We start from the raw sequence: 26,334 nt of genomic DNA, 5'->3' as shown, positions 1-26,334 counted from the left end.
TATTTCCAAGTTTGCTGACGACACAAAACTAGGTGGGATCATGAGTTGTGAGGAGGATGCAAAGAGGCCTCAAGGTGATTTAGACAAGTTGAGTGAGTGGGCAAATACATGGCAAATGCTGTATAATGTGGACAAATGTGAAGTTATCCACTTCGGAAGGAAAAACAGAAAGGCAGAGTATTATTTAAATAGTGATAGATTGGGAAATGTTGATGTACAAAGGGACCTGGGTGTCCTTGTACACCAGTCACTGAAAGCAAACATGCAAGTGCAGCAAGCAGTTAGGAAGGCAAATGGTATGTTGGCCCTTCATTACCAGAGGATTTGAGTACAGGAGTAAGGATGTCTTACTGCAGTTATAAAGGGCCTTGGTGAGACCACACCTGGAGTATTGTGTGCAGTTTTGGTCTCCTTACCTAAGAAAGGATGTACTTGCCATAGAGGGAGTGCAGCAAAGGTTCACCAGACTGATTCCTGGGATGGCAGGTCTGTCGTATGAGGAGAGATTGGGTCGACTCGGCCTGTATTCACTCGCGTTTAGAAGAATGAGAGGGGATCTCATTGAAACATATGAAATTCTGACAGAGCTAGACAGACTGGATGCAGGGAGGATGTTTCCCCTGGCTGGAGGGTCCAGAATGAGGCGTCACCGTTTCAGGATACAGGGTAGGACATTTAGGACTGAGATGAGGAGAAATTTCTTCACTCAGAGGGTGGTGAACCTGTGGAATTCTCTACTACAGAAGGCTGTGGAGGCCAAGTCACTAAATATACTTAAGAAGGAGCTAGATGGATTTCTAGATACAAAAGGCATCAAGGGATATGGGGAGAGAGCAGGAATATGGTATTGAGATAGAGGATCAGCCATGATCATATTGAATGGCGGAGCAGGCTCGAAAGGCTGAATGGCCTATTCCTGCTCCTATTTTCTATGTTTCAAGAAGGCAGCTCACCACCACCTTCTCAAGGGCAATTAGTGATGGCCTTGCCAGTGATGCCAACATCCCATGAACAAATTTTTAAAAAGCCTTGAGGAGGGTTTGCACACAGATATGGGCAGTCTACACATTCCAATCATCTAAAAAAAGTAACTGCACCTGGTGTAACTCATGGGGAAACTGAATGAAAATAGCCAACTGTCCATCATTGAGGCCTGTTAATGATTGAGGCCTAGCCACAGCAGGGGGCAGGAAAGGTGGGTGACTGGACAAAAATTACACTTTCCCTAATGTTCCTCAATGGGCAAAAACAATATAAAAATGCAACCATGGCAGATCCTGTACTGCAGTCGGAGGAGCCTAATGAAGCTTCGCCTAGAGGAAGGACAACCTACAAGATGACTTCAAGAGCTATGACAGCTGATCACTCTACTGTCTTGATGCTGTAACCATTGGTTTAAAGGTTGTATGTATTGCTTGATGATTGTGTGACCTGTATAATCATTAAAATAGTTTGATTAACTAAAATAGAGTACAGTGACTTTCTTTGACTGACTATTGTCCTGGTTCACAAATCACTGGAACTTTCTGTATCCCTACAGAAATTGGCACCCGTGCCACAGGGAACTGAAGTAGTGAGACAAAGAAAGGGTAAAAATAGAGAGTAGTGTGACTTTCTTTGACTGACTATTGTCCAGGCCCACAAATCAATAGAAAAGTAGGCATTCCCTACAGTGGTAATGTTATGTGGAGGGGGGTCAGTGAGAAACTGGGAACAATTGTCCCCTTAGAAGATTTAATACATTGGATTAATCTTACAATAAGGAAAATCGTACATGATCTTTGAAAAGAACAAGCTTGTTGGGCAATATAGCATATTTTAATGTCATTTTCTGATGCACTTTGATCACTGCTGATATAAACAGTCCAGATGCACACAGAATGTAATGGGCATCTCTTGCTAATCTGAAAATCTGTAAAAACAAAATGCTGAAAATTATACAGAATGTGATAGGAGAAAGAACAGGAACACAGGAGTAGGTTATTCAGTCCCGCGTAAGAGATGGGAGTCAGCAATGCCAAAAAAACAAAAACTTTCGAATCGAGAGATTCTTTTATCATTAACAGAAAAATACTATCATACCACCAACCAATTTCGGTGGTAAAATAAAGGAACACAATCGTATGTAACGTGTCCGAAAACTATAACCTTATCAATCATTCATTTCCGCTCGGCAGCAATAGACAAATAAAACAACCTTTACCCCCCCACCCCCCAACAACTTGCATAATAACTCTCAGGACGTCCCTGAATATTTATTAAAGGACGCTATGGAGCCGAGGACAGTCGGGTTTTGAGGCGGACCATCACCTTTCTGTCTCACGATCAACAGTCACTCACAGTTCCACCACCCGCGCGCCACCTCTCGCGGCCGCCTCACCTTTTAACTACCTGTCCAGCCGCGCTCTAGGCAACGTCACTTCCTGTAACTACCGTTGTTCGGAGGCGGTCACTGGGCATGCTCAGCAACGAAGGTGGCACGAACCAGCGAGCGCGAGACAGGTGTTGTGGTGTCGAGACGCACATGCTCAGTTGGGTGTTTATAGCGGGGCAATTTTAGGGACTGCGCATGCCCAGTGCGGGTGTGTATCGTTGGCATTGTATTTGCGCGCATGCCCAGTGCACATGCATCGGTGTAGGTGCGCGCATGCGCGGTGCCGCGCTGTTTCTGCTTGACTCTCACCTGGGCGTGCTCGCTGCTCCGGCTCTCGGTAAATGTTCAGACCGCGGCCGGTGGCCGAGTCTCTGGGGGGGCCGCGGAGCGACCACGCACACTCTCGAAACAACCTCCAGCAGCACAGCTCCCGCAAGCGGCGGCCGATCAGCCAGCGGACCGACTGAGGAACATCAACCCGGCGAAGATGATGAGGTTTTTGCGGAGGACGTTCGGGCGCCGCTCGGTTCGCCGCTACATGGACGAGCGGGATGGCGGAAGAGGAGGTGGCAACGGCGGAGGTCGGGATGCAGCAGCAGCCGCGGTCGCCGGAGTCCGGTCCGCAACACCTGTGACTACTGGGACCATGGTGCACATCCCCGCGGCAGGCAACAGTAATTCGGTTCTGACCTGCAGAGTGCAGCTTCTGGATGGGACGGACGTCAGCGTGGAACTGCCGGTGAGTTTCCCGAGTGCCAGGCTATCCACCTGTACATACGTTCAAGAGAAACCTGCAGCCACCTGTGTGCGGGTTGAGGTGAGACCTGCGGGCACCTGTGTGCGGGTTGAGGTGAGACCTGCGGGCACCTGTGTGCGGGTTGAGGTGAGACCTGCAACCACCTGTGTGCGGGTTGAGGTGAGACCTGCAACCACCTATGTGCGGGTTGAGGTGAGACCTGCGGGCACCTGTGTGCGGGTTGAGGTGAGACCTGCGGGCACCTGTGTGCGGGTTGAGGTGAGACCTGCAACCACCTGTGTGCGGGTTGAGGTGAGACCTGCAACCACCTATGTGCGGGTTGAGGTGAGACCTGCGGGCACCTGTGTGCGGGTTGAGGTGAGACCTGCAACCACCTGTGTGCGGGTTGAGGTGAGACCTGCGGGCACCTGTGTGCGGGTTGAGGTGAGACCTGCGGGCACCTGTGTTCGGGTTGAGGTGAGACCTGCGGGCACCTGTGTGCGGGTTGAGGTGAGACCTGCGGGCACCTGTGTGCGGGTTGAGGTGAGACCTGCGGGCACCTGTGTGCGGGTTGAGGTGAGACCTGCAACCACCTGTGTGCGGGTTGAGGTGAGACCTGCAACCACCTGTGTGCGGGTTGAGGTGAGACCTGCAACCACCTGTGTGCGGGTTGAGGTGAGACCTGCAACCACCTGTGTGCGGGTTGAGGTGAGACCTGCAACCACCTGTGTGCGGGTTGAGGTGAGACCTGCAACCACCTGTGTGCGGGTTGAGGTGAGACCTGCAACCACCTGTGTGCGGGTTGAGGTGAGACCTGCAACCACCTGTGTGCGGGTTGAGGTGAGACCTGCAACCACCTGTGTGCGGGTTTAGGTGAGACCTGCAACCACCTGCGCGGGGGTTGAGGTGGGACCTGCAGCCACCTGTGTGCGGGTTGAGGTGGGACCTGCAACCACCTGCGCGGGGGTTGAGGTGGGAAGTGGGGGCACCTGCGCGGGGGTTGAGGTGGGGCGTGCGGGCACCTGTGTGCGGGTTGAGGTGAGACCTGCAACCACCTGTGTGCGGGTTGAGGTGAGACTTGCAACCACCTGTGTGCAGGTTGAGGTGGGACGTGCGGGCACCTGCGCGGGGGTTGAGGTGGGACGTGCGGGCACCTGCGCGGGGGTTGAGGTGGGACGTGCGGGCACCTGCGCGGGGGTTGAGGTGGGACGTGCGGGCACCTGCGCGGGGGTTGAGGTGGGACGTGCGGGCACCTGCGGGGGTTGAGGTGAGACGTGCGGGCACCTGCGCGGGGGTTGAGGTGAGACGTGCGGGCACCTGCGCGAGACTGATGATCTACATCCTATGTTTTTGAAAGAGGTGGCTATAGTGATAGTGGATACATTGGTTGTCATCTTCCAAAATTCTATAGATTCTGGAATGGTTCCTGAGATTGGAGGGTAGCAAATGTAACCCGACTATTTAAGAAAGGAGGGAGAGAGAAAACAGGGAACTACAGACCTGTTAGCCTGACAGTAGTAGGGAAAATGCTGGAATTTATTATTAAGGATGTGATAACAGGACACTTAGAAAATAAAAATAGGATTTGGCAGAATCAACATGGATTTATGAAAGGGAAATCATGTTTGACAAACCTATTGGAGTTCTTTGGGGATGTAACTAGTAGAATAGATAAAGGGGTGTCGAAAACTTAAACTTATTAATACCTATTATATACAATTCATTAACTCCAAACAGTATTAGAAAATGAATATGGTCAGGTCCACATTCATGGCTTAGGTGTATTAGAAAGTTAATATGGTCAGGTATCTCTATGCATTTCTACTGGGGAACCAGTGGATGTGGTGTATTTGGATTTTCAGAAAGCTTTCGATAAGATCCCACACAGGAGGTTGGTGAACAAAGTTAAAGCACGTGGAATTGGGAGTAATATACTGGCATGGATTGAGAATTGGATAACAGACTGAAAACAGAGTAGGAATAAATGGGTTTTTTTCAGGTTGGCAGACTGTGACTAGTGGTATACTGCAGGAATCAGTGCTTGGGCCCCAGCTATTCACAATCTATATCAATGATTTGGATGAGGGGACCAAATGTAATATTTTCAAGTTTGCTGATGACACAAAACTAGGTGGGAATATGAGTTGTGAGGAGGATGCAAAGAGGCTTCGAGGGGATATAGCCAGGCTAAGTGAGTGGGCAAGAACATGGCAGATGGAATATAATGTGAAGTTATCCACTTTGGTAGGAAAAGCAGAAATGCAGAGTATTTTCTTAAATGATGAGAGATTGGGAAATGTTGATGTTCAAAGGGACCTGGGTGTCCTTGTACATGAGTCACTGAAAACTAACATGCAGGTGCAGCAAGCAATTAGGAGGGCAAGGTATGTTGGCCTTTATTACAATAGGATTTGCATACAGGAGTAAAGATGTCTTACTGCAATTATATAGGACCTTGGTGAGACTGCACCTGGAGTATTGTGTACAATTTTGGTCTCCTTACCTAAGAAAGGATATACTTGCCATAGAGGGAGTGCAACGAAGGTTCACCAGACTGATTCCTGGGATGGCGGGATTGTCGATTGAGTAGACTAGGTCTGTATTCTCCAGAGTTTGGAAGAATGAAAGGTAATCTCATTGAAATATACAAAATTCTTATAGGGCTTGACAGGGTAGATGCAGGGAGGATGTTTCCCCTGGCTGGGGAGTCTAGAACCAGGGGTCACAGTCTCAGAATAAGGGGTAGGCCATTTAGGACTGAGATGAGGAAAAATTTCTTCACTCAGGGTGGTGAATCTTTGGAATTCTCTACCCCAGAGGGCTGTGGAGGCTCAGTCATTGAGTACATTCAAAACAGAGATCGATAGATTTCTAGATATTAAAGGCATCAAAGGATATGGGGATAGTGCAGGAAAATGGTGTTGAGGTAGAAGATCAGCCATGATCTGGTTGAATGGCGGAGCAGGCTCAAGGTGCCAGATGGCCTATTCCTGCTCCTATTTCTTATGTTATGAGGTGAGACCTGTGCCCGCCTGCGCGGGGGTTGAGGTGAGACCTGTGCCCGCCTGCGCGGGGGTTGAGGTGAGACCTGTGCCCGCCTGCGCGGGGGTTGAGGTGAGACCTGTGCCCGCCTGCGCGGGGGTTGAGGTGAGACCTGTGCCCGCCTGCGCGGGGGTTGAGGTGAGACCTGTACACCCACCCCCACCACGTGCATAGATTAAAATGAGAGTTGTTCATAACTTGAAACGGGATACCTCATGTGTCTCCCTTAGTACATAGTTTAGTTGAGGGTTTGGCCCCGTCTCTCTACCTACCAACGTAGAATTCCTTTGTGCACAACTCAGTTTAAAACTCGATTGTTTACCTTTACCTGTGCGTTTGTATATATTCGATGAACACATGTTTCCATGTGAATCGTAACCGCACTAGGGAGAAGACTATTAGAGGAGCTGGCCATTTCTCAGTGACCCATAGGTGAAAGGGGAGCATCCGTGCTCGCTGTCTTCTACTTTCTTTCTCGAACTGGGTTTTGCTTCGAACAATACTTGTGTACTACATCCTGCGCGGTTTGATCTTCGATTTATTGCGTGGCTTGCTTTCCTAGGACTTTTGGCTGCGTTTTTAATAGTGCCAGCAAAAAAAATTAGAAACAAAATAGCCTGGCCGGCGGGGGGGGGGCGGTAAATGAATCTGCACGTACAGCAGATTATTGTAGAGATTATTATAGTGGAAGAAAAGAAACCGCGAGGGAGGGAGGAGAGAGGGGATGTCACTTATGGGGAAGAGGGATGTCCATAAACAGGATGTAGATGTAATTTGGTTAATTATGAAATTGGCTGAATTAATGTAAAAGGTCTGAATTTCCAGTTTTACCGCAGTTACAATCACGAAACAAAACTACATTCTGGATAGAAAATGCAGAAAGGAGCCAGACTGGAAATCAAGAACCGTGAAGGGAGAGGCTCCACACACAGACCGATTTTAGTTTAAAGTTCGAGAGATGGCTCTAAATTTACATGAATGGATCGAAACCGGGTACTATTAGCTGGTGGGGTCTTCTCCGTACAAATAAGTACAGCAGATCCGCACACGGAAGTTGTGTGTGTGTGTGAGATATACACAAAAGGGTTTGACCGATCTGGGCAACACGATCGAAACTGACTGACTTTTAGTTTCTGTGTAAATCCCGGAGCTATCATGGACCACCAGTTCATTCAGTTTCACAGTTGATCAGCCAGTTGCTGAACTGTAAAACTATTACACCCAGCACAGCAACGACATATTTTATAGCGACTTTTATTGTACGGCTTTTGTCTGCCATTTCCCCGCTTTTGTTTTTACAAATATTTGCTTTTAGTTCCTCTGGGCTGCTGGAGTAATATGTAAAAAAAAAATCTATAACGTTGAAAACTGCGCCAACGAAAATGAATAAAGTGCCGCATCATTAAGGGAATTATCTTTGCAACGTAGGAAATAGGTATTGATTTGCAGTCACTTTTAAGATGCAGTATTTGTGTAGGGAGCTTAACCCGAATGGAAGTCTGTTTTCATTTTATTGAATGTAGGCGGGGTTAAAGAGCCCGATTGATTGGTTTTGAGAAATGTAAACAAAGACAAACTCCTTTGGAAATTTCGATTTTTTTTTTCTCCCCTCTAAAATATTTTAACTCTTTAGTTTCTGATCTTGGCATTGACATCTCGTTAATTGATGCGAGTCCATGTATATCAGTACTGAGGACGAGAAGATATTTGTGTTTAACGCGAATATGTTTGGGACTGTTTGGTCCCAAGTCCGGTTGACGAGCCCATGGCGAAATAAACCGAGTTTCGGGGGGGTGGGGGCGATCGATCGTTTACTGTTTACAAAGTATCGCCTGAATCCGGTAAAAGGTGCACCCGTTCCAAAATATCCAACGTTTCAATGGTTGAATTAAAAAAGAACAAATCACGGCATAAAACTAAATATTTCTTTTGTGCGAAAAATGTCTATAATCCAAACGAATGGAATCCAATTACAAATAAGCAGGACTATTTGAAGAGGGTTAACTTTTAGGATGTGTTACAAGTTTGTCCACGTGAGCGGTTGAGATGACAGAAAGTACAAGAAGGAAGCGCCGTCACCTGAGTCCTGAAAGTTAATTATGGCCATAAGCACTCCCGAAAGTTTTTTTTTAATAATTTGTTGGGTTAATAAACATCCCTCTGTTATCTCGGTACTACAACGTTTTGCAGATTGTTGATTTGCTCTCCCACCTCGCCATGTCACGGTGCCTCTCCACTCAGCGCTCTGCAGAGTAATGGTCTTGGTTTCCTTTCTCTCCACTGAAGCACGCCAGAGATTGGCAACTCAGACAGTATGGAGCGATCAACCTCGGCGTTCCTGTGGTTATGACACAGCCTTCTGCAACACTTAAAACAATGTTTTTCATTTTGGGGTTTTTCTTTTGGGACACGTACCAATCCTGGCCATATTTTTCACTATGGCTGCCAAGTTTTAAGTAAAAGGATCAAAATTCTGATACTACGCTGCTTGCAAGTGTTATGTGACAGGGACAAATAATTTTACTGAAAAACAGCACCATGGAAAAATGTTCTGCTCCTCTCAAGGGCAATTAGGGATGGGCAATAAATGCTGGCCTCGCCAGCGATGCCCACATCCCATGAACGAATAAAAAAAAAGAAAAGTGAATAAAATATGGGCTATATGAGTAGTAGTACCATCTTGAGATTGTATATTTTGGTATGAAACTTGCTAGAATGTTCATTACTGTTGGAGAGTTTTGAAATTTGTTCTTGAAGGGCTATGTTGTGGCTTTCTGCCCATGATTCCCTATATAGAATTATAGAAATTTCTGTACAGAAGGAAACCGTTTGGCTATTGTGCCTGTGCCAGCTCTCTCATCAGTGCTGCTTATTCTAATGCCATTTCACTGCTCTTTCACCGTAACCTTTTGATATTTTTCTTCAAGTGTTTATTAAGTTGCCTCTTAAATGTCGTAATTGATGCAGCTTCAATAGGATAGAATCCAATCTCAGCTGTGTCATTAGAGAGAAGTGTCAAATGCTTCACCATACAAAGCAAGGAAAATCACTCTGCAAACCATCCTTGTCCACCCTTGTACATTCCTTAATGGCTGTACAAGAGGAGTCCCTTCCTCCTCCACAAAAAAGTTTTTCTTGCAGGAGAATGGTGTATGTCTAGGGGTGAATGTGTTAAATTTAAAAAAGAGCAGGAAATTTATTCATCAAATGGGTTGTTAAGTAAATACAATACAGCTCTGCTAGTTTTACAGGTTTGGCACTTTTATCACACTATGGCTAATCCCTCAGATTCTTTAATAACTAATCAAATAATGCATATGAATTTATTGTACTCCATACATTACCTAATATATTATATTGATGATACAAGGAATGGGAGTGATGGTTGGTGACAGTGTGTTTATTGATTTCCAAGGAATGTTAGCATATTGCTTCAGGTCCCGGTCAGCTGAGATGTGGCTTGTAGTTTTAAAACTGTTCATTTCCCTATAATTTATTCTGTGTACAAAATATTGTATTTGTAGTTAGGAAAATTGAATGCTTGTACAGCTCTATCCCAGGGAAAGAGTGGTTTTTCTGCTACTATGGATGCTGGGTAAAGAACGCCCCATTTAGCAACAGCCGGGAATTGCTCTGGGCAACATCACATCTCACTCCGCCAGTACATCAGGTATTGATGAGCTGCTAACAGCCCCTATCCACCCCCCAGCGCATCAAACATTAGCAGCTGCACCGCATGGAGAGGAAGAGTCCGAGACAGGGGTCTGCAGGACATTAATCTCACCCCAATTTGGCTGGTATCTCCCAGGCACTCCGGTCCTACAGCAGTCACCTCACCCTGTGCAGGTTGCCAATATAGCAGATCCCAGGATCAGGACGTCCCTTCCTCAATGGAAAAGGATCCTGGGATGGAAATGAACCGGGAATCCCAACAAACAGAAAATGAACTGAAATCACATCCCGCTGGCAGGACTCCAGAATTAGGCACGATGAGGGGAAAAAAAGGAACACTGCAGAGGATACAGCCGATCACAGGATATTTGGCTCACCTGGTTTACTCTACATACCATTTTGAAAATAAGGACACCTGCAAATAAAGGATATCTGGTGCAAGTCCCTTAGGCGTTCCTAATTTACAGGTTTCACTGTTTATTAATAGACTTGGGGTATACAGGCATAATTTCAAAGTTTGCACATGACACGAAACTCGGAAATGTAGTAAACAGTGAGGAGGATAGTAACAGATTTCAGGAGGACATAGACAGACTGGTGAAATGGGCAGACACATGGCAGATGAAATTTAATGCAGAGAAGTGTGAAATGATGCATTTTGGAAGGCAGAATGAGGAGGCAGTATAAACTAAATGATATAATTTTAAATTGGATGCAGGAACAGAGAGACCTGGAGGTTTACATACACAAATCTTTGAAGGTGGCAGGACAAGTTGATAAGGCCGTTAAAAAGCATATGGGATCCTTGGCTATATAGATAGAGGCATAGAGCACAAAAGCAAGGAAGTTATGCAAAACCTTTATAAATCACTGGTTAGGCCTCAGCTGAAGTATTGTGTTCAATTCTGGGCACTGCACTTTAGGAAGGATGTGAAGGCCTTGGAGAGAGTGCAGAAGAGATTTATTAGAATGGTACCAGGGATGAGGGACTTCAGTTATGTGAAGAGATTAGAGAACCTGGGATTGTTCTCTTTAGAGCAGAGAAGGTTAAGGAAAGATTTATTAGAGGTGTTCAACATTTTGAGGGTTTTTTATAGTGTACATGGGGAGAAACTGTTTCCACTGTCTGTAACCAGAGGACACAGATTTAAGGTAATTGGCAAAAGAACCAAAGGGGAGATGAGATTTTTTTACGCAGTGAGTTGTTATGATCTGGAATGCACTGCCTGAAAGGGTGGTGGAAGCAGATTCAATAGTAACTTTCAAAAGGCAATTGGATAAATGCTTGAAAAGGAAACATTTGCAGGGCCATGGGGAAAGAGCAGGGCGGTGGGACTAATTGGGTAGCTCTTTAAAAGAGCCGGCATAGGCACAATGGGCCGAAAGGCCTCCTGTGCTGTATGATTCTGTGATTTGCTGGGTTTTTTTCTCTCTCTAGCTAAAACTGAAGAGACAGATCTATGGTGTTAAAGGACAGAACAATGAGGAAAGGCTAGATAAACTTGGACATTTCAACCTTTGAGGTATAGAAAGAAAGAATTGCATTTATATAGGGTCTTATCACATCCTCAGATGCATTCAAAAATTTGAGTCTCACAAAGAGCAAATGAATGACTGGATAATCTGTTTTTGGTGGTGTTTGTTGAGGGAGGGCTATTAACCATTAGTCTTGGGAGAATAGTCCACCTGAACAGTCAGACAAGCTCTGTTTGACATCTCATCTGAAAGATTGCACCTCCAACAATGTAGCCCTTCCTCAGTATTGCACTTGTGTCAAGCCTAGATTGTGTGCTCAAGTCTGTAATGGGGCTTGAAGATTCCCACAACCTTTTGTATCAGAAGTGAGAGTACTACTAACTGAGCTAAACTGACGCTAAAGATAGCAAACAGTATAGAAAAGGGATTAATACATATTAATAGATTAAGTGAATGAGCAAAACTGTGGCGAATAGATTTCAGTGTGGGCAAGTGTGAGGTCATCTACTTTGGACCTAAAAAAGCATAGATCAAAGTACTTTCTAAATGGTGAAAAGCTCAAACAATGGAGGTCCAAAGAGACTTAGGAGCCATGTACATAGATCATTAAAATGTCATGTACAGGTACTGAAAATAATCAAAAAGGCTAATGGAATGCTGGCCTTTATATCTAGAGGATTAGAATACAAGGGTGTAGAAGTTATGCTGCAGCTATACGAAGACCTGGTTGACCACACCTGGAGTTCTGTATTCAGTTCTGGTACCGCACCTTAGGAAGGATATATTGGCCTTGGAGGGAGTGTAGCATGGATTTTCTGGAAAGTTACCTGGACTTGAAGGGTTAAATTACAAGGAGAGATTACACAAACTAGGGTTGTATTCCCTGGAATTCAGAAGATTAAGGGGTGATTTGATTGATGTTTTCAAGATATTAAGGGGAACTGATAGGGTAGATAGAAACTATTTCTGCTAGAGGGATAGAATTGAAAAGCAGAGAAGTTATGTTAAACTTTTTTAGAACCTTGGTTAGATCACACTTGGAGTATTGTGCACAGTTCTGGTCTCCAAATTACAGAAATGATATTGAGGCATTGGAAAAGGTGCAAAAAAGATTCACAAGGATGGTACCAGAACTGAGAGGATATACTTATCAGGAAAGGCTGAACAGGCTGGGGCTCTTTTCTGTAGAAAAGAGAAGGCTGAGGGGTGACCTGATAGAGGTCTTTAAGATAATGAAAAGGTTTGATAGGGTAGACATAGTGATAGTTTTTCCACTTGTAGGAGAGTCCAAAACTACAGGTTATAAATATAAAATAGTTGCTAATACTCCAATAGGGAATTCTGGAGAAACTTCTTTACCCAAAGAGTGGTTATAATGTGGAACGTGCGAACACAAGGAGTAGTTTAGGCAAATAGCAGGGGAAGCTAGATAAGCACATGAGGGAGAAAGGAATAGAAGGATATGCTGATAGGGTTAGATGAAGTAGGGAGGGAGGAGGCTCACGTGGAGCATAAACGCCAGAATAAACCAGTTGAGCCGATTGGCCTTATTCTGTGCTGTAGACTCGATGTAACCTGCTTATATTGCAAGTTCTTAGTTTTAACGTGTATAAGTGTCTTTAATGAGAAATGTTTAATAAAGTTATTAGAATTATTAGGATCTTTCCCACATGGCCTACCCCGCCTACATTCCTCCTTCTCTCCAGTTTGTCCCCAACCTGCTGTAAAATCCCAGTATACCTATTGTGTTCAGTTCTCATGAAACATCACAATCTGCTTTACAGACTGAGTAATGGGCTATTTATTTCCAGTTTTAATGTGAGGTGGGGTAAGGCCCATGCTGCTGTCAGTGACTGTCTGTCTGTCTGTCTGTCTCTCTGGTGCTGCTGCGTCTATTGATACCACTGTGACACAAATACAGGAATTTCTTATTCTCACCAACGGGAAATAGGAGGACAATACTCATCCAACACTTTGGATCAAAATTACACATTCCAGACAGTCACTGTCAGGCAGGCTACAGAGTTCAGACAAGGCACAACGCTGACACCCCCGGGTCCAGGGGGCGCGCGGCGCTGACACCCCCGGGTCCAGGGGGCGCGCGGCGCTGACACCCCCGGGTCCAGGGGGCGCGCGGCGCTGACACCCCCGGGTCCAGGGGGCGCGCGGCGCTGACACCCCCGGGTCCAGGGGGCGCGCGGCGCTGACACCCCCGGGTCCAGGGGGCGCGCGGCGCTGACACCCCCGGGTCCAGGGGGCGCGCGGCGCTGACACCCCCGGGTCCAGGGGGCGCGCGGCGCTGACACCCCCGGGTCCAGGGGGCGCGCGGCGCTGACACCCCCGGGTCCAGGGGGCGCGCGGCGCTGACACCCCCGGGTCCAGGGGGCGCGCGGCGCTGACACCCCCGGGTCCAGATAGGTGTGAGGCCATGGAGGAATTTCAACATGAGGATGAAAATTTTAAAGTCAAGGTGTTGGTGGACCTGGAGCCAATGTAGGTCAGCGAGCGCAAGGGTGTTGGGTAAACGAGACTTGCTGTGAGTTAGGATGTATTGTAAACAATTTTACAACACCAAGTTATAGTCCAGCAATTTTATTTTAAATTCACAAGCTTTCGGAGGCTACCTCCTTCCTCAGGTGAACGATGTGGAAATGAAGTCCTCGAAATGAAGTCGCATTTATAATTCACAGAACAATGCTGGTGATAACAGACAGTTTTTTCAACTGCCCGTTGCCAAGGCAATCAGTGTGCAGACAGACAGGTGTTACTTGCCAGGTCTCAGAATATACAAATCACCAAAAAAAACAACAAACAAAAAAAAAACAGAGATAGAGAGGTAGAAACATAGAAAAGACAGCAACTGACCCGTTATATTAAAAACAGATAACATTTGTTCGCTGGTGGGGTAACGTGTAGCGTGACATGAACCCAAGATCCCGGTTGAGGCCGTCCTCATGGGTGCGGAACTTGGCTATCAATTTCTGCTCGACGATTTTGCGTTGTCGTGTGTCTCGAAGGCCGCCTTGGAGTACGCTTACCCGAAGGTCGGTGGCTGAATGTCAGTTAGGATGTAGGCAGCAGAGTTTTGAATGAGCTCACAAGATAACAATGGATGAGCAAGGCCATTTGGCTCGCCTTGAATCGAGTTGATTCCTCTTTGTGTGAAGAATGATTTCTTGATATTATTCCTACATTTGCATCTATGTTGTTTTCTCCCAGACTAGTGATCCTCCTTGTGGCTTTTCTCTACACTGGCCACAGCACGTCAGTAGCTTCCTTGTGCCTCAGTGACCAGCACTGCACAAGGGAGTCACTGTGTGGTCTGAGCAGCAGAGTGTTCACAACTTCCTCTGACATAAAGGGCAGAACTTTCCTTATGAAAACCACCCACTCCTGGGTGGTGGTCTGGCAAGTGAAGCGGGGCAGGGCCCCTCAGCCAAAACTCCAACCAGAACTAGCCACCTCGATTTCTGCCAGGATTTCCCTCCTATGACTGCTCTGTGGCACTGATCATTCTGCTGGCAGCGCACCCACTGGAATCAAATGAACAGGGGAAGGGAGGGAAATGGCTAAATGCAAGTACACGGGGTGGGGGTGGGGGTGGGGGGGAGACTGGAACGTGGATTTGACCGGGAGTCATGTCTACTATGTTGAAACTGCAGTTTCTGAGCAGTCACTGCTACTTTGTAACTCTGCCGTCTATGGGAGCAGTAACTGTTGCCAGTACAGAAGTGACAACAGCTCTTATCCCCTCCTGCTAATGTCTGTCTGGCGGCTACATTGATCTCCTGGACTGCCAGTCATCAGGGTCTTCCTCACTTCATGCCTCCCTCACTGCATTGCAGATGTGGGTTCTGGACTCCTCCAGTTCTCCCGTCATTAGCATCACGAGAGAAGGGACTGCCTCCACTGCCTGCGTGTGAGACCAATGCTCCCAAATCATCGATCTTTAACAACCCAGACCCGTGAGATCTTAGTCTTGGAATCCTCAGCTCAGATCTCTTGCGTATGTCACCTCTGGAGAGAGACAGATGTCTCTTCAAATTTGCCGCCCAGCTCCTCCTGCTCACTGTTGCTTTGGGACCCACCCAGTAATATCTGTTCTTTGTCAGTAATACCACCTCCCTGAATGGGAGTCTCTGAGCTGTTGCTTGAGTAAACAAGATGCCAGGAGAGAATGAGTGGATCAGGTGGAGGAAGGGTCCTTCTGGAGGCACCAGCCTGCTCAGATGCTCCTTTCTCTAAGCATTCAGCAGCTTGGAGGGATACAAAGGACAACCAACTGAGTTGTGCATCATAAATTTGTGACACTCTTCAATATCGCAGTGTTTCCCTGCACCTCGAGCGCTGACTGCTGCCATTGTAAAGGCTGCACAATGATTCTCACAGAATTTTGGCCCTTGCCCATCTGGAGGTGAATGGTACTCGTTGAAGTGTCAGGCACCAAGATACTAAGAGAACTCAGCGAGGAGACACAAAACTAGTTCTGTGGCCAGGCAAAGGAGCAATGCAGCAGCTACTTCCCTGGTTTAGGGCTGACCGAACGGACAAGCAGGTGAATGAAGTAGCAATGAGGACTAGCCTGTCTGGCAAGCCATGCCCCACTCTATAGAGGGCTGCATGGCACCAATTTGTGCCAGTCATTCTGAACCTGGAGTCTCACGTGCCATATTATCAGCATGATCTGCAAAAACTCTCACCAAAATTCCCCTGTCTGCCGAGGCCTCCACATTGAGCAGCCTCCCACCTCACTTGGACTCTGAAAACACTCCATGCCAGGCCAATCGACCTGTAGGCCCCTTCATATATGTAGCCCATGAATAGGAATTGGACGATCATGCGGTGGTGGTGGGGGGGTGGGGGGGGTTGCCATTTCTCTGAGGTAGAATTTGACAAATCCACTGGCAGTGTTGTCAACTGGAGGAGCACGAGTTCCAGATTTCAGAGCTTGAGCAGCAGCTGGCATCACTGCAGTGCATCCGCGAGGCTGAGACCTACGTAGATAGCACGTTGCTGGAGGTGGTCACCCCACAGCTTAAGAGAGTGCAGGCAGAGAGGGTCTGGGTGACCGCCAGACAGGCAAGGAGGACCAGGCAGGTAATGCAAGAGTCCCTTGAGGGCATCTCGCTCTTCAACGAGTACTGAATACTGGTGAGGGAGAGGGGTCCTCTACATCGCTCCATGGGTGGCTCAGCTGTACAGGGACGGGAGGAGAAAGGTCAGGAGATCAATAATGATAGATTCTATAGTTAGGGGAGCAGACAGGCGTTTGTGCAGCTGCAGACGTGATTCCAGGATGGTATGTTGCCTCCCTGGTGCCAGGGTCAAGGATGTCACTGAGCGGCTGCAGATCATTCTGGAGGGGGAGGGTGAACAGCCAGAGGTCATGGTCCATATCGGTACCAACGACATAGGCAGAAAGAGGGATGAGGTCCTGCAGGCAGATTTTAAGGAGTTAGGAAAGAGATTAAGAGGCAGGACCTCAAAGGTAGTAATCTCCGGATTACTCCCAGTGCCACGCGCTAGCGAGTGTAGAAATAAGAGGATAGAGCCAATGAATGTGTGGCTGGAGAGATGGTGCAGGATTCCAGGGGCAATAGGACCAGTTTTGGGGGAGGTGGGACCTGTACAGGCCGGACGGGTTTCACCTCAACAGGGCCAGGACCAATATCCTTGTGGGGAAGTGCGCTAGTGCTGTGGGGGGTGGGCGTGGGGGGGTTTAAACTAATTTGGCAGGGGGTTGGGCACGAGGATGTAGCATTGGAAAGGAGAAGCAAGGTGCACAAAGGATTGGGAGAGAAAGATAGCACAAGAGCAAGAAATAGTACAGTATTAGGTGGGACCAGACTAAGAAAGAGTACAAGAAAGTCTAAGATAAGTTTACAGTGCATGTGTGTAAACACACAAAGCGTGGTAATCAAGGTTGGTGAGCTGCAGGCGCAGTTAGCCACATGGGAATATGATGTTGTGGCGATAACGGAGACCTGGCTCAAAAAAGGGCAGGATTGGGTGCTAAATATTCCTGGATGGGATAGAGGAGGTCCTGAAGGGGTCATGGACAGAATCTATTTGGTTAGAGTTAAGAAACAATAGAGGTGCCATTACACTACTGGGTGTATTCTATAGGCCACCAACTAGTGGGAAGGAGATAGAGGAGCAAATTTGCAGGGAAATTACAGAGAGGTGCAAAAGCCATGGAGTTGTGCTAACGGGGAACTTCAACTATTCTAATATAGACTGGGATAGTAATATAAGGGGGAAAGAGGGGGAGGAATTTTTGAAGTGTGTTCAGGAGAACTTTCTTGACCAGTATGTTTCCGACCCAACGAGGAAGGAGGCCTTGCAGGACTTGGTTCTGGGGAATGAGGCGGGCCAAGTGGAGCCATTGTCAGTGGGGGAACATTTAGAGAACAGCGATCATACTATCATAAGGTTTAAAATAGCTATGGAAAAGGACACAGACCACTCTAAAGTAAAAATAATCAATTGGAGGATGGCCAATTTCCAGTGGGATGAGAACAGATCTGGCCCGGGTAAATTGGATTCAAAGATTGGCAGGCAAAGCTGTAATTGAACAATGGGTGGCCTTTAAGGAGGAGATGGTTCGGGTACAGTCTAGACTGGAGAATTGCAAATGTTACACCCTTGTTCAAAAAAGGGTGTAAGGATAAACCCAGCAAATACAGGCCAGTCAGTTTAACCTCGGTGGTGGGGAAACTTTTAGAAATGATAATCCAGGACAGAATTAGCAGTTACTTGGACAAGTGTGGGTTGATTAGGGAAAGCCAGCACGGATTTGTTAAAGGCAAATTGTGTTTAACTAACTTGATTGAGTTTTTTGATGAGGTAACAGAGAGGTTCGATGAGGGCCATGCAGTTCATGTTGTGTACATGGACTTTCAAAAGCCATTTGATAAAGTGCCACATAATGAGCTTGTCAGCAAAATTGAAGCCCATAGAATAAAAGGGACAGTAGCAGCATGGATATGAAATTGGCTAAGTAACAGGAAACAGAGAGTAGTGGTGAACGGTCGTTTTTCGGACTGGAGGGAGGTATACAGTGGTGGTCCCCAGGCATCGGTACTAGGACCACTGCTTTTCTTGATTATATATTAATGACTTGGACTTGGGTGTACAGGGCACAATTTCCAAATTTGCAGATGACACAAAACTTGGAAGTGTAGTGAACAGTGAGGAGGATAGTGATAGACTTCAAGAGGACATGGGCAGAACCTCATGGCAGATGAAATTTAACACAAAAAATTGCAAAGTGATACATTTCGGTAGGAAGAATGAGAGGCAATATAAACTCGAGGGCACAATTCTAAAAGGGGTACAGGAACAAAGATGTGGGGGCATATGTGCACAAATCATTGAAGGTGGCAGGGCAGGTTGAGAAAGCGGTTAAAAAAGCAAACGGGATCCTGGGCTTTATAAATCCAGGCATAGAGTACAAAAGCAAGGAAGTCATGATGAACCTTTATAAAACACCGGTTCGGCCACAACTGGAGTATTGTATCCAGTTCTGGGCACTGCACTTTAGGAGGGATGTGAAGGCCTTAGAGAGGGTGCAGAAGAGATTTACTAGAATGATTCTGGCTTGAGGGACTTCAGTTACGTGGATAGACTGGAGAAGCTGGGGTTGTTCTCCTTGGAACAGAGAAGATTGAGAGGAGATTTGATGGAGGTATTCAAAATCATGAATGGTCTAGACAGAGTAGATATAGAGAAACTGTTCCCATTGGCGGAAGGGTCAAGAACCAGAGGTCGTAGATTTATGGTGAATGGCAAAAGAACCAAAAGAGACATGAGGAAAAACTTTTTTACACAGCGAGTGGTTGGGATCTGGAATGCACTGGCCAAGGGGGTGTTGGAGGCAGATTCAGTTATGGCCTTCAAAAGGGAACTGGGTTAAGTACTTGAAGGGAAAAAATTTGCAGGGCTATGGGGAAACGGCAGGGGAGTAGGACTAGCTGGATTGCTCTTGCATCGAACTGGCGCGGACTCGATGGGCTGAATGGCCTCCTTCCGTGCTGTAACCTTTCTATGATTCTTTATCCAACTCTTGACTTTAACCTGTTGTTCTGCCCATCTCATTTCTCTTTTGTTCAGTCCTATAAGGGACTTTGTTTATCTTTGTTTCCAGTTCTGAAGAGTTTACATCCAAAACATTAACCTGTGTTTTTATATTTTCCTGATGTGCATTCACAGAATTTTTATCACAGCATTCTTTAGTGACAACTTTTAGCCACTTTTATACTGATGCTTGTTTAGGTTGAATTCCTGGAAACCAGCATCTGTGAGATGCCTTCTGGCATTTTCAATACAACATACAGCTCCCTTATTCTTACTGAAGAATTAGTTTTTTTTGTGGCTGGATTTAGTAGTGTACATGCCGGGAGCTATCTTGTGGATGTCTGTTCCCAGAATCTGACCTAAATAATGGTTGGTATAGAAGTGTCTTTTTGAACTGTATGTAATCTTTGTACGTTGGTCTGTGCACTTGAACTCTTACCTTTATTTTTGCAAACAAAAAAAAATAATTATAAATTTTCTATTTTGATGGCTGGAACCAATTAAAACAAATCTGAAACTAGTTTGTCAAACTGTGGGTTAGGAAAGAGTTCCCAAGTAAACAGCTGACTTTTCAAGACTCCAGCTAATTGCATTTACATTAGTTTGGATTAAATTGAACTTTTATAGGATACTGGCTTTTGCTTAACTACTTAAGTTAAGCAAAGTAACTTAAGTTTGCTGGGAGGTGAGGTTACAAGAACTGTTTTACTCGATTCCACTTCACTCTCCATTAGGCAAGAAATCGCTCCCTAAATAACGGAGGAGTTCAACAGCGCTCTCCATTATTAGTAGTGAATTGAAGGAGCAAGTTCCCACAATTGCACATGCGCAGTGAAACGCGGAAATCCGGAACTTGCTCCTAATGGTTCGCAGGAGATTTGACAGCTTCGAATTTAAGGGCCATCGAACGCCGCAATCAGAAAAATAATTGAAAAAGCGCCAATTTGTTTATCTGCCCAGCTGGAAAGTAACTAATTACACCATCAAACAGGTACGCTTAAAAATACCAGATCTAAACTAAGTTTTAACAAAGCGGGTAAGTCTTAATGACTGCCAACTACTAAAAATTAACTTTTAAAAATGTGGAGTCTCATATTACTCCTTATTTTAATAGTTTTCAGTCATTAAAATTTTTTTAAAATTAACTTTTCCCTTTTTGTCTCTTTAATTTAATTAAATTATTTCTTGGCTTTTTATTAAAAAATTTAAATTTTTATTTACAATGACATACTGAATATAACTTTAAATGAATGAAGTCTGCTTGCCTGCTTGAGCAATGCAGCCTGATTTTGTGGGCGTGACTTCTCCTCACACACTTCCAGCCACGCAGCAACTCACGCTGCTCAGAGGCTGGGTTAATAGCACCCCATCCACCGCCCTAAGCATTCACTTCCTTCACCACCAGCGCACCGTGGCTGCAATGTATACCATCTACAGGATGCACTGCAGCAACTTGCCAAGGCTTCTTTGACAGCATCTCCCAAACCCGCAACCTCTACCACCTAGAAGGGCAAGGGCAGCAGGCACATGGGAACAACACCACCTGCACGTTCCCCTCCAATTCACACACCATTCCAACTTGGAAATATTTCACCATTCCTACCAGGTCAAAATCCTGGAACTCCCTACCTAATAGCACTGTGGGAGAACCTTCACTGCACGGACTGCAGTAGTTCAAGAAGGTGGCTCACCACCACCTTCTCAAGGGCAATTCGGGATGGGCAATAAATGCTGGCCTTGCCAGCGACGCCCACATCCCATGAATGAATAAAAAAAAGGTTCTTCGATAAAATGTCTTTAAGATCGTGTGTTTTCTTGAAAAGCTCAGGCAGTTATAGAATTTTCTGGCAATACAAACTCTACTAATGGATATTTGTGGAAAATTATTCCTGTCTATGTTTAAGTTGGGATTCTTGTAGATTCTCAGGAATACTCACTAACTTATGGCTGAAGCACGAGATTGACCATCGCAAATCTATAAGACACCTTCACGTATTTAATCTTTAACAATAACATACATGCCGTATCTATAGACAAACATTGAAAATAGGAGCAAGAGTAGGCCATTCGGCCCTTCGGGCCCGCTCCGCCATTCAAAGTGATCATGGCTGATATTTTAACTCAGTACGCTGTTCCTGTTTTTTCCCCATATCCCTTGATCCCTTTAGCATTAAGAAATATATCTATCTCCTTCTTGAATGCATCTAATGACTTGGCCTCCACTGTCTTCTGTGGTAGAGAATTCCAGAGGTTCACCACCCTGAGTGAAGAAATTTCTCATCTCAGTTCTAAATGGTATACCCCGTATCCTGAGACTGTGACCCCTGGTCCTGGACTCCCCAGCCATCGGGAACATCCTGCATCTAGTCCATCTAGTCCTGTTAGAATTTTATATGTTTTGATGAGATCACCTCTCGTTCTTCTAAACTCTAGTGAATATAGGCCCAGTCAACCCAATCTCTCCTCGTACGTCACTCCTGCCATCCCAGGAATCAGTCTGGTAAACCTTCGTTGCACTCCCTCCATGGCAAGGACATCCTTCCTCAGATAAGGAGACCAAAACTGCACACAGTACTCCAGATGTGGTCTCACCAAGGCTCTGTACAACTGCAGTAAGACATCCCTGTTCCTGTTCTTAAATCTTCTTGCAATGAAGGCCAACATACCATTCACCTTCCTAACTGCTTGCTGCACCCGAATGCTCGATTTCAGTGACTGGTGTACAAGGACACCCAGGTCTCGTTGCACCTCCCCTTTTCCCAATCTATCACCATTACGATAATAATCTGCCTTTCTGTTTTTACAACCAAAGTGGATAACCTCGCATTTATCCACATTATACTGCATCTGCTATGTTCTTGCCCACTCACCCAACTTGTCTAAATCACATTAAAGCCTCTTTGCATCCTCCTCACAGCTCACATTCGACCCCAGCTTTGTGTCATCTGCAAACTTGGAAATGTTAATTTAGTTCCCTCATCCAAATCATTGATATATATTGTGAATAGCTGGGGCCCAAGCACTGATTCCTGCGGTACCCCACTAGTCACTGCCTGCCGCCCGGAAAAAGAACTGTTTATTCCTACTCTCTGTTTCCTGTCTATCAACCAATTCTCAATCCATATGCTTAAAATACCAAAAGAAATCCAAAATATGTCATGAACCCAAGCTGTTTATTTTTATTTAGCATTAGATCCGGTACACTGAATATCTTTAACTATTTTGATGAATTAGAATGTCAACATTATATAACGAGTCTATAACGAGGGGGCATAGATTTAAGGTGAGAGGGGAGAGATACAAAAGGGTCCAGAGGGGCAATTTTTTCACTCAAAGGGTGGTGAGTGTCTGGAACGAGCTGCCAGAGGCAGTAGTGGAGGCGGGTACAGTTTTGTCTTTTAAAAAGCATTTGGACAGTTACATGGGTAAGAAGGGTATAGAGGGATATGGGCCAAGTGCAGGCAATTGGGACTAGCTTAGTGGTATAAACTGGGCGACATGGACATGTTGGGCCGAAGGGCCTGTTTCCACGTTGTAAACTTCTATGATTCTATGAACATTTGTTGTCTAAAGTTTGGTTGTAGTTCACCTGCTGCAAGTTTTATCAGCTCTGTAGCATGCACCCAAGTTGGGTACCTTGCACCATAGCGCTTTATTTCTGCAGTGATCTCCTAGCAGCAAGGGTCTTGGTAAATATCCGTGCTCTTAGTATCTTTTTCAGTCCTCATCTGAGATTGGAATATTCAGTAAAGTTGGACAATGCACTTTCTAGTTGTACATATCTCCTGATTGGAAGCAAGGAATGAAAAGACCAAGCAGCGTAGAAACTGATGGCCCGTTTGCCATTGGAAGGTTACCTTTCAACCTGTGCTCCTCATAAGGGTGGCAGTCATATTAGAATTTGACATGGAGCTTAATCAGGATTGGGATTTGATAGTGAAGAGGATAGCTGTAGACTCCAAGAAGATATCAATGGGTTGGTGGAGTGGGCGGAAAAGTGGCAAATGGAGTTCAACCCGGAGAAGTGTGAGGTGAGCAGTAAATGGGAATATATTGAGAGGAGTAGAGGAAGTGAGAGACCTTGGAGTGCATGTGCACAGGTCCCTGAAGGTGGTAGTACTGGTAGATAAGGTTGTGAAGAAGGCATACGGAATGCTTTCCGTTATTAGCCGAGGTATAGAATGCAAAAGTATGGATGTAATGATGGAACTGTATAAAACGCTGGTAAGGCCACAGCTGGAGTATTTTGCACAGTTCTGGTCACCACATTACAGGAAGGACATAATTGCTCTGGAGAGAGTGCAGAGAAGATTTACAAGAATGTTGCCAGGGCTTGAAAATTGCAGCTATGAGGAGAGATTGGATAGGCTGGGATTGTTTTCCTTGGAGCAGAGGAGGCTGAGGGGAGACTTGATTGAGGTGTACAAAATTATGAGGGGCCTAGATAGAGTAGACAGGAAGTACCTGTTTCCCCTAGCGGAGAGTTCAAGAACGAGAGGACATAGATTTAAGCTGAATGGCTGAAGGATTAGAGGGGACATGAGGAAAAACTTTTTTACCCTGAGGGTGGTGGGCGTACGGAATTCGCTGCCCGAATTGGTGGTAGAGGCAGGGACCCTCAACTCTTTTTAAAAAGTACCTGGACCTTCACCTAAAGTGCTGTAAGCTGCAGGGCTTTGGACCGGGTGCTGGAAGGTGGGATTAGAATGGGTGCCTGGTTGTTCTTCGAGCCGGCATGGGCACGATGGGCCGAATAGCCCCCTTCTGTGCTGTATCTTTTCTATGGTTCCAAGGGTCCGATATCAGGAAAGTCAAAACAATTAATGAGGTCTGAAATAGTGGTCTGATTCAGCTCCCAATCCCATGCCAGTTTCTAAAGTGGCCACACCCCTTTTGGAGGAGGGGGTGGCTGAACACTGATAAAACAAGTACAAAACATTGGAGGTCATTCTATTGGCCAGTTAGTCCATAACATCATAGGCTGAGATATACATTGAAGGAGCTAACTGACTTATTGATGGTTTTGAAGTATCATAGCGATTTTGCATCAAAATAAATATAACCAGATTAATATGCATATACTGCTTTCAATAAAGATGCCTGTGTAGTTCTTTCACTTTTTCATATCTTTATAATTAGTGTTCAAATATTGCATGAAATGTTTGACTCCTAACTCAGTAGGTGGTTAGTGCTGTCTTAAGGGGAAAAAAATGCTTTTTTGCCATCAAGGTCACTGTTACCTCTGGAGATGTCAACAAAAGCTCTGTTTTGAAAGTGTGTGTATCTTGAAACCCACAAACAAATGCCCATTACACAGCTGAAGTATGTTGATCATCCATTTAGATATTGTCACCACTGGAAACAAGTGTGTTGTACAATGTTTGTAAAGTTTTGATCTATAACTAAAATTTTATTTTAAAAATGCCTTTTTATTTCTAACAATTTCACTCTGCAAAGCTTTTTAACATTTAATTTTTTTAAACTTGGGGGTATCTTCCGATGTGATTTGCTGTACTATAGGTTTTACAGTGTATGCCAATAAAGTTTTATATTTTTCAACAATGTACATTGAAGATTTTTTAAATTTTGTCTAACTATTTTTCCTTGTTTTTTTTCTTTTCCTTCTTTCCTGAAGTCATGCAGTGACATGATTCTGCAGATGCCCTATAGTACCGCACCAGGCAACTATTCATATATACATTTAGACCTTGAGTGTTAGTAGGCTTTTTGACCCAATGATGGGGTATGTTACCACAAGTTCCTGATGCACTTTGGTACCCACCCCCCCCTTCCAAATAGCCATTTTTCCTGTTGAGCTTGGAAAGTGAGCACCAGTGGGTTTTTTGACTGAGGACTACATTTGATTAACTGGATAGCGATCAGAAGTGAAAACCATTTCTAATGTATTTCCCCACTCTCTCCTCAGGTCAGGGGTGCTGAGACCAATTGTTTAGTGACCTTATCACTATGACAGCTGTGGTCAGGATAGACCAGAGATCAAGTCTTGCATCTCCCTGGTCTGTGTGGCTCAGTTTCACATTTATGTGCATTTATCAACGGAGGATCAGGGGCGTGCCCTCTCAGACTATCCAACCTTAGAACATAATAACATACCAAACTCAAATCTCTACAAACGACAGCCATACTGACCCTACCCTCCTTTACCCTTATCTTAGTTTTTTTTATAGAAATCAGCAGTACTGGTTGCTAACTATCTTTGACCATACCTATAATTCTTACTACTTACTTTTAACAGAAACTAGAACAGCAAGGGATTGCCACAAAGTTACCAGTTATGTCTGATCATTCTTCATTGATATAACATTGACCATCCTACTGTGCAAAATTCCTGGGGACCAGCCTGATAAGAACTTTCCAGTTCTAAGCAGAATCTGTGTACAACCTAATCTGATTGAACGATCTCCCTTGTAGAGTAACTGTGTTCCTTACAGTCAGCTGCTTCCATTTTAATGGAACCCATTCATGGATGGCAAATAAAAGGACCTGATTAGTTTATCTGAGGAAAGGTGTGGGGAGCTAGCAAGGTTTATGTGATTTAGGTTATTTCTTGCTAGGTCCTATTCCAGTAGGAACAGCAGTAAGGGCATTTTAATAAGTATGATTCAGATCCTGCTCTGAGCCCTGCAAGGTTAATTAAAAGCTCTTTTAGTTATATTCAGACTCCCCGAATGGCTTACCGCACTACCTGGTGTGGGTTTGAGCCATACAGGCCAACGGTTCCTCTTTTTGTTTTACCCAGTCTGTGCTGAGTTAGCTAACCTCAGTTTGGGCTGTGATAGGAATACCACAATTGGCTGCAGTGCTTGCCAAACAAGCTGGATGGGGGAGCATTAGGCAGTGTTCTCATTTTGACTGCTGTTCAGTGACCCTTGCGGGGAAGAGCATGTGTGTGGACATCAGGTGGGGGCTATTTTTCCTTTTTTAAAATGGTTTGGCT

The 26,334-nt window shown here is 45.4% G+C and overlaps 1 protein-coding gene and 1 long non-coding RNA gene across 2 annotated transcripts in view; one reads left to right on the top strand and one right to left on the bottom strand.

Annotated features, from left to right (window-relative positions):
- The window catches only part of LOC137341716 (uncharacterized), a 68,697-nt gene extending 66,238 nt beyond the window's left edge, over positions 1–2,459 (bottom strand). The window contains exon 1 of the long non-coding RNA XR_010967090.1: positions 2,381–2,459. This is a non-coding gene — a long non-coding RNA (uncharacterized lncRNA). The remainder of the gene's footprint in view (positions 1–2,380) is intronic.
- Positions 2,460–2,645: 186 nt separating this feature from the next.
- Positions 2,646–26,334, top strand: part of LOC137341713 (band 4.1-like protein 4B) — a 282,961-nt gene continuing 259,272 nt past the window's right edge. Inside the window, exon 1 of the mRNA XM_068005123.1 lies at positions 2,646–3,113. Within this exon, the coding sequence (XP_067861224.1) occupies positions 2,862–3,113 (252 nt within the window). The 5' untranslated portion in view covers positions 2,646–2,861. The remainder of the gene's footprint in view (positions 3,114–26,334) is intronic.

The sequence above is a fragment of the Heptranchias perlo genome, chromosome 2 (genome assembly GCF_035084215.1).
Source record: "Heptranchias perlo isolate sHepPer1 chromosome 2, sHepPer1.hap1, whole genome shotgun sequence".
Lineage (NCBI taxonomy): Eukaryota > Metazoa > Chordata > Chondrichthyes > Hexanchiformes > Hexanchidae > Heptranchias > Heptranchias perlo.
The sequence above is the reverse complement of the archived record's forward strand: the minus strand, read 5'-3'. Positions and strand labels throughout refer to the sequence as shown.